This window comes from Sturnira hondurensis, unplaced genomic scaffold, assembly GCF_014824575.4.
Source record: "Sturnira hondurensis isolate 20B ecotype Veracruz unplaced genomic scaffold, ASM1482457v3 Scaffold0010428, whole genome shotgun sequence".
NCBI lineage: Eukaryota > Metazoa > Chordata > Mammalia > Chiroptera > Phyllostomidae > Sturnira > Sturnira hondurensis.
Window position 1 is genome coordinate 21,784,613 of NW_028083059.1, and position 7,717 is coordinate 21,792,329.

At 37.5% G+C, this 7,717-nt stretch overlaps 1 protein-coding gene across 6 annotated transcripts in view; it reads left to right on the plus strand.

The window, feature by feature from the left end:
- ROBO1 (roundabout guidance receptor 1) overlaps positions 1 to 7,496 on the plus strand; it is a 414,052-nt gene extending 406,556 nt beyond the window's left edge. For 5 of the 6 annotated variants that reach the window (XM_037059025.1, XM_037059024.1, XM_037059028.1 and 2 more), the window contains 2 exons: positions 4,016 to 4,212; positions 6,056 to 7,492. In XM_037059025.1, the coding sequence (XP_036914920.1) occupies positions 4,016 to 4,212; positions 6,056 to 6,070 (212 nt within the window). In that variant the 3' untranslated portion in view covers positions 6,071 to 7,492. Of the gene's footprint in view, positions 1 to 4,015; positions 4,213 to 6,055 lie in introns of all 6 variants that reach the window. The other variant, XM_037059027.1, reaches the window with a different exon arrangement.
- The last annotated feature ends 221 nt before the right edge of the window (positions 7,497 to 7,717 follow it).

Consider the following 7,717-nt stretch of genomic DNA (forward strand, 5'->3'; position numbering starts at 1 on the left):
CACGTGGGGCACAGTGGCACTTTGTTCTGTGATAGAAACCTGAACTCTTAGCCCAGGCGCAGACTCAGCAGTGAAGCGACGAGTAAAGCTGTGCGTTTCAGACAGATGCCTCTTCTGGGCAATCACAAAGCACTGGGTGATGCCACCACAATATAAAATTTAAAACACAGCTTATTTGTAACACTTAAGACAAAGATGATCTGACTTTTCGACTCAGTGACTCTACTCCAAGTGGTGATTCATAAATGAAATGTCATGCTGTAAGTATTAGGCTTATATCTTTCCCGAAAGCATGGACCAGTGTGCTGCTCACAAACAAGCTCCCTCCATAGTAGTTGGCCTTTTTTAAAGAAATGATTTTATAAACCCAGAAAATCTTGTTGGATGCCGAACTGGAACAAAGAGATTAAATTATTTTTATCAATCTTCAGAAATTCAGTAAGTTGTTCTTTGTCTTACAAAAAATATCTAATGAAAGAACTAAGACTGGAACCACTAACCCAGAAATAAGGAAACCTATTCCGTGGAAAGCACTGATATACACTGACCAATTATTATTTCATAATTGCCTTCCCAAAGTCTTATTTCAACTATAAACCTTGATGTGTCATTAAATTATCATTTATATGCATTGCTATAATTTCTAACTTCATAATTCAGTTTGCATTATTTATAATGAAAGAGGAACCCTGATTTACATGTGTAACTAATGGTCATTTTTAATTAACGAGAGTGGTCTTCTAGACTGGAATGTCTGACCTTATGGACATTTACCTCAATTGGTTCAATTTATTTTTACCTCTATCAAACATCAACTGCATGATTAAGCATTATCGAGTAGTGAAATTTATGTGAAGCATGAACCTTGACCTCAAGATGCTTATAGTCAGAGAGGGAGATAGGTAATTCGTAGATTCACAGATACATACATAACTGGCATAATGTTCATGGTGTCAGGATACTTGAGATACACTAGAGTAGGGACAATTATCCCAGTCTTGTGGGAAATGTAAAGGAAGACTTCCTTAACATTTTTTATTGTTGTTCAAGTACAGTTTTCTGCCTTTTCAGCCCCCAGCCCTTCCCACCTCCCTCCCCTATTTCCACCCACCCTTGTTATTGTCCATGTGTCCTTTATAGTTGTTCCTGTAAACCCTTCACCCCTTTTCCCCTGAAATGCCCCTCCCTCTTCCCTCTGGTCACTGTTAGCCTGTTCTCCATTTCTGTGTCTTTGGTTATACTTTACTTGCTTGTTCGTTTTGTTGATTAGGTTCCTGTTAACGATGAGATCATATCATATTTGTCTTTTACCGTCTGGCTCATTTCTCTTAGCATAATGCTGTTCAGTTCCATCCATGCTGTTGCAAAGGGTAGGAGTTCAAGAAAAACTTCTTGATCTTGTTTGGTAGAAATTATATATAGGTTGAGTGTTCAGGAAGGGTGGAGTTTAGCTTGGGTGAGCAGAATGGATATTGTTCTGGCAGGGAGAGTCAGCATGAAAATCTTTGAGGTATGTTGAAGACACTCTTAAGAAATGTAATACCACTAGATAGTAAAGATGAATCTCTTGAGGTAAATGTAAGCTTAAGTCATAGAGGTCCTGTAGTTCTTGTAGCTGAGTGAGGATGGTATAAAGGGGAATAACTCAAGAGGCAGAGACCTGTTAGGAGATATTTACAACCCTCCAACAAGAATCATAAAGAATATAAATGAGGCTATGGGAACAGGGATCAATGAGAGGGGAAATCCAAGACTTTTTTTTTTGAGTTAAAAATCTGCCTCACCTAATTTTGTATATTGGTGTGAGGAAAGGTACCTTAAAGGTTGTTGGACAGGAGGGGAATTCAGCTTTAAATAATTTCAGTTTTCCTGTTTTGGGTCTCTTAATGATTAGCAATGCAATAATGTACTCCTGGGAATACAGTGGGAGAAGAAATGTCAGGGGAGTGAGCGTGATGAAATTAACATTGGATGTGTTGAGTCTGAGGGACACTCAAGAGGAAATGTTAGTTGAGCTGGCTGGCTATAGGAGCGTGAAATTCGGGGCGTAGCTCAAGAGTTGGAAATATAAAATAAATGATTCATCATGATAAGTAGTAGTTAAAGCCACTCATCTGTTCACTCAAAACTTACTATTGATGACCTACTGTATGTCAAGCTGGGTGTATATCAATACAAAAAATCATAGAAAATATCCACTCTATTAAGTTATATTCTAGAAGTTTCAGTCTGTGAGAATGGATGAAATCATCCAGAGTGAGTGGGAACACACGCACGCACACACGCATGCACTGAGCTGAAACTAGAAACCTGCAGGGCGTCAAAATGTAAGTGGTACCACCTAAGAAGAACGCACAGAAGTCAGGCCAGGAAGGAAGGAAGACTATAAACTAAGAGATCACTATATTTTTTCAGACCATAAGATGCACCTCGGTTTTAGAGGAGGAAAATAGGGGAAATTTTTTGAAGCAAGAAAATGTGGTAAAATATTTAATGACATAAATAACATAACATTTCACCAATGTAAATGTAAAACAGAACTCAACAGCAACATTGACAACCATTATTCCTCCCAAATTAGGGGGTGGGGGGTGCGTGTCTTATCGTCCGAAATACGGTGTTTAAATCAATAGTGCCTTCCAGGTTAAGGCCAGTGAGAAGAGCAGAGATAAGACTGAAGCACGGTTAGCATTATGAAAGTCAACAGTGAATTTTCTGTTTCATTGCTGCAATGTGTGTGTAAATAGATTTCACTGGGATACAGAGTGCATGGGAGTTGCATATGCCAATGAGTTCAAATTACTTTTCAAGAAGCGCTGCTGAGCAGTGAGGAGAAAAAATGATATTGGTTTATGTAGAGCACAAGCTTAAAGAGAAAGTTCTTAGCAAGAGAAAGATTTTATCATAGTGTAGGTTGTCAAAAACTAAAGTCAACAGAGAGAAAAAGTCGTCTGAAACAGGGACCAAGATGAAGGTTACAGGAGATGAAGTGCTACGGGGCTAAGGCACAGGAGGAGTGGGCCTCACGGACTCTGGGCCTCCGGGGGTCAGAAACCTGTATCCGGAGTGAAAATTGTGATGAGCAGAATGGAAGGAGAAAGGTGCCGTTAATGAGGACTAGACAGGCTATGTTAATTAAATGGCTTGGCCTTCACCAGAAGAGAATGTTTTTGCACAGGGGTGTGGAAGCAGTGATTTAGAGCCTGTGTTAGTGAGCTAGAAACAAGCCTTCCTTCTTTTGCTAGAGAGAAATTTGGTAGAAACCAGATTTCATTCAGACATTGTGGACAATAGAGGGAATACTTCGGGGAGGAAAACAAAAGTACATGTAGAAGAGATGGTTTCGTATGTATTTGGTGTCCAAACCTTAGCATCCACAGGCTTTGGAGAGAAGTGAGAGGTTGGAGGGTACATCAACAGCACCAGCCCCAAATGTAAAGGAGGGTGGAGACAGAGGTTCAGGAGATGGCAGTTAACTGGGTGGCTTGTTTTTTGAAGGTAGCAACGATGGAAGGCTTTTGAGGTTCAGGATTCCACAATGTAAATGCGGTGTTGAAATGGAGCTTGATATCTTGATGGCTGGGAAGTGAACCAGATCTTGGTTCTGCTAGTTCGAGGAGGCTCGACCTTGTTTCTGTCGATGTTTCCAGGCATTCTTCATAGTTTACAAAGAGATTTTACACTCTCTTCTGTTCTCACATCAACGCTAGAAGCTCCTCTGGTTATAGAGACCGTTTCCATGTTTTTAGAAAAGTGAAAACTAAAGCCTAAAATAAGGATCACATAACAAAGGATAGAACTGGAAGCCCTGAACTGAGGCTTCCTGAACAACAAGGTTTGTTATTTTCATTTCTCAGAAGCTGGTGCTGCCTTACTCATTGTTGTTATAAAATGGCCTCATTTAGTCCTCAAAAACACTGATGCTTCCCATTCAGAATTAGAAACCTGAGTGATACAGTAGAGAATGAACATGTGTAATGGTGTTCATATGCACTTGTTATATTTTATTACACAGAGGATATTCCACCTTACTGTAGACCTACTTTTCCGACATCCAATAATCCCAGAGATCCTAGTTCTTCGAGCTCAATGTCATCAAGGGGATCAGGAAGCAGACAAAGAGAACAAGCAAATGTAGGTCGAAGAAATATTGCAGAAATGCAAGTTCTTGGAGGATATGAAAGAGGAGAAGATAATAATGAAGAATTAGAGGTATCTATAACTTCGTCCCATTCCCCAACATTATACTAGTACTAGTGTACTAGTTCAAAGTCAGGGACATTTGTCAGTCTACAGAAATAGTATTTTGTCCAAACCCTCGTGTCAGTGGTGCCAGAAACTGTTATTCTGAAAATATAATTATTTTCTTGAAATAAGTTTAAAATTTTTAAATGGCAATAACACTTTCTTTTTAGATCTAGAGTTCATATTCATCTACAGGTATTCAGATAAGAAATGTATATGGCAAACATTAAGAAATAAGAACTGTTGACCTAAATTATTGTAATTCATAGTATTGTAGTAGGTTATAAATCCCCAGTAAGGTTACAATTATATGATGTGAATCAGCGTATTCTGCCTGTGTTATCTGCCATCCTAGTGATCACTGGGGTTAATCTGGTAGATTTGGGCAACAGTGTTTCACCTTCAGTCTTCTGAAAATGAGAACCTGCTACTTGACACTGACCTTCACCGATAGAGTAGAACATTTCTCTCTCTCCCTCTCAGGGAGGGAGAAAGAGAGGAAATCAATGTGTGGGAGAAACATTGATTGGTTTCCTCTCCCACATCCCAAATGGGGACTACCCAGGATCTGACCTGCAACCCAGGCATGAGCCCTGACCAGGAATCAACTGGTGACCTTTCGCTCTATGGGATGACACCCAACTCACTGAGCCACACCAGTCAGGGCAGAGAGTACATTTCTTGAGTCAAAGATATACTTCTTTGTTGGAATTTATAGATAATAATACCATATAGAGTTGGCAATTATCATATAATATATAAAATCACCTCCTGGTTTTAAGATAGTGTTTTCTCCATTTCATAAGAAGGCAAGTTGAAGACAAATTTATTTTTTACATATATAGTTGACCTTTGAACAACATGGTTATTAGGGGTTTTGACACCCCCCTGTGTAGTCAAAAACCCATGTATAACTTTTGGCTTCCCAAAAACTTAAGTACTAATAGCCTACAGCTAACTGGAAGCCTTATCAGTAACATACACATTTAATGAACACATATTTTGTATGCCATATATATGATATACTGTACTTTTAGGATAAATGAAGCTAGAGAAAATAAAATGCTATTAAGAAAATCATAAGGAAGAGAAAATACATGTACAGTATTTCATTAAAAAATCTGTGTATAAATGGATTTATGTTTGAACAACACCAGTTCATACTGGTGTTATTCAAAGGTCAACTATATATGTAATCACAAGTAGATTATTAAATGAGTGTTAAACTGGAGCTTTCAATAATTCAAGATGAAAATTGTAAGTATGTCTCATTAAATTTTTGTAATGCCCAATGTATTTGGATTTTGAGGTTTGGAATCAGAACATTTTCCTCCTGCAAATACTGTTATAGAAGTTGTTTTCAAGTGTTTTGTTGTTGTTTTTGTTGTTGGGGGTTCTTTTAAAGTATAAGAGCTCTTCTGTGGAAAGAATATGCATGAGTATATAGATAATTCCAATATGTAAAGCCGGTCAAAGTTGAGCTGTAATGTGGAGTGGGGACTCGGGGAGTAGAGAACTCAGCCTACTGCTGCTCCCTCTCCCCAGCACCACACCCCCCACCTGGAGACACTATGTGGAACGGGGTCTGGTGCTTGTTAGAGAACTATTGGGTTTGCCTTCAGTACCAGCTGAAGTTGACAAATGAATCTGTTGCCCTGAGCACTTTCCAATGTATGCCAGTGAAATAATGAGGAAATACAAAGTATAAGAATAAAAACATATATATATATATATATATATATATATATATATATATAAAATAATACCCTAAGATTTTTTTTTAAACTGAATCATAACTTATCTCTTACAGGAAACTGAAAGCTGAAGACAGCCAGAGTGGCTCCTGAGATCTAATGTGAAAACGATCTCTCAAGATTCCTCACGTCTGATGACACATGACGCCAGATAAAATGTTCAGTGCAATCAGAGTGTACAAATTGTCGTTCTTATTCTTCTTATTGGAATACCATTTAAAAAATGTATTGGGGTTTATTGTTGTTTGATCCCTGTCCCCATGAGGGACTTCCCTATTCCCCTCGCTTTTGGAACAAACCATTACACCTGACTTCCAGCAAGGGAAGTATTTAACTTCCTGCTTCAGTCATGAGCCAGCAGAAGAGAACAGAATAGTTCTTTTGCATTGCCCCCTGAGATATGGCATTGCACTGCTTATATACCAAGCTGATTTATAGCAAAATATTGATCAAAGATACAAAGTTGATTAATCAACCTCATGCCAAGGGCTCTGAAGATATATTTTCTATAACCAACTGCTAATGCAAATTAAAACACTTCATTTTAACATGATTTTAAAGTCAGTCTTTCATACCACCCTTTGCTGGGAGAAAATAAAAACATAACAAATGCAGAACAACCACAGTCAATTTGAATGGGGTACAAACATTGTAAATATATACTCTTTGCAAACCCTGGTGGTACTTTATTTTGTCTTCATTTCAATCACTGAAGTACATTCTTACTGGAAATGTTCTTTTGGATGAATAGGGGTAAGCCAGTTGGATCTCTCTGGTTCTCTAGTCATTGTCATAAGCCTAGCAAAAACCTTATTCTATTTTTCAATCAAAAAGCAATTATAAATGCATATCACAAATGGATGTTTCTTAATGACCAATTGAATAAGGACATCCCTATCTTAACTGGCCTAAATTTCTTCTGGTCGTGTCAGTTCAACTTTCAGAAGTGCCACTTAAGGAGGTTTGATTTTTGTTTTTGTAATGCACTGTTTTTAAACTTTTTTTTTTGGTTTTAAAAGCACAATCACTAAACTTTATTTGTAAACCATTGTAACTATTAACCTTTTTTGTCTTATTGAAAAAAATGTTGAGAAGCATTTTTAACCTGTTTTGTTAATGTTCTATGTTTGTATTTGGAATATTTGAATGATGACAGGTGGTGAAGTAACGTGCATACTTTATTGTGGGCCACACACCCAATGGTTCTTACTTTTCCTGGACCTAAAGAAAAAAAGGTTTAAGTTTGTTGTGGCCAATGCTGATATTTACAAGATTTCCTTACAAGCTCAAGTAGAGGCATTATGTGCTTTGAATTGCCAAATGATGCCCTCTGACTGTAGATTTTTATGGTCCTTTTTTTGTCATTACATAAATGTCATTGACTTTACAATTGGTGCTATTTGAAGAAAAAAAATGTACACTTATTCTTGCACAGGTATCAGGCCTGACCCACTGGAAAACAAAGCCAAACAAAACTGAACCACAAAAAAAAAGAAAGAAACTGGTGTTCACCAAAAGCTAAATGTGTTCACTTAGATAATTTGAAAGTGACATAGAAAGGCTGTGCAGTACTAAGGAAACAATCCATGTGATTAATGTTTTCATTATGTTCATGTAAGAAGCCTCTTATTTTTAGCCATAATTTTGCATACTGAAAATCCAATAATCAGAAAAAGTAATTTTGTCACATTATTTATTAAAAATGTTCTCAAATACAT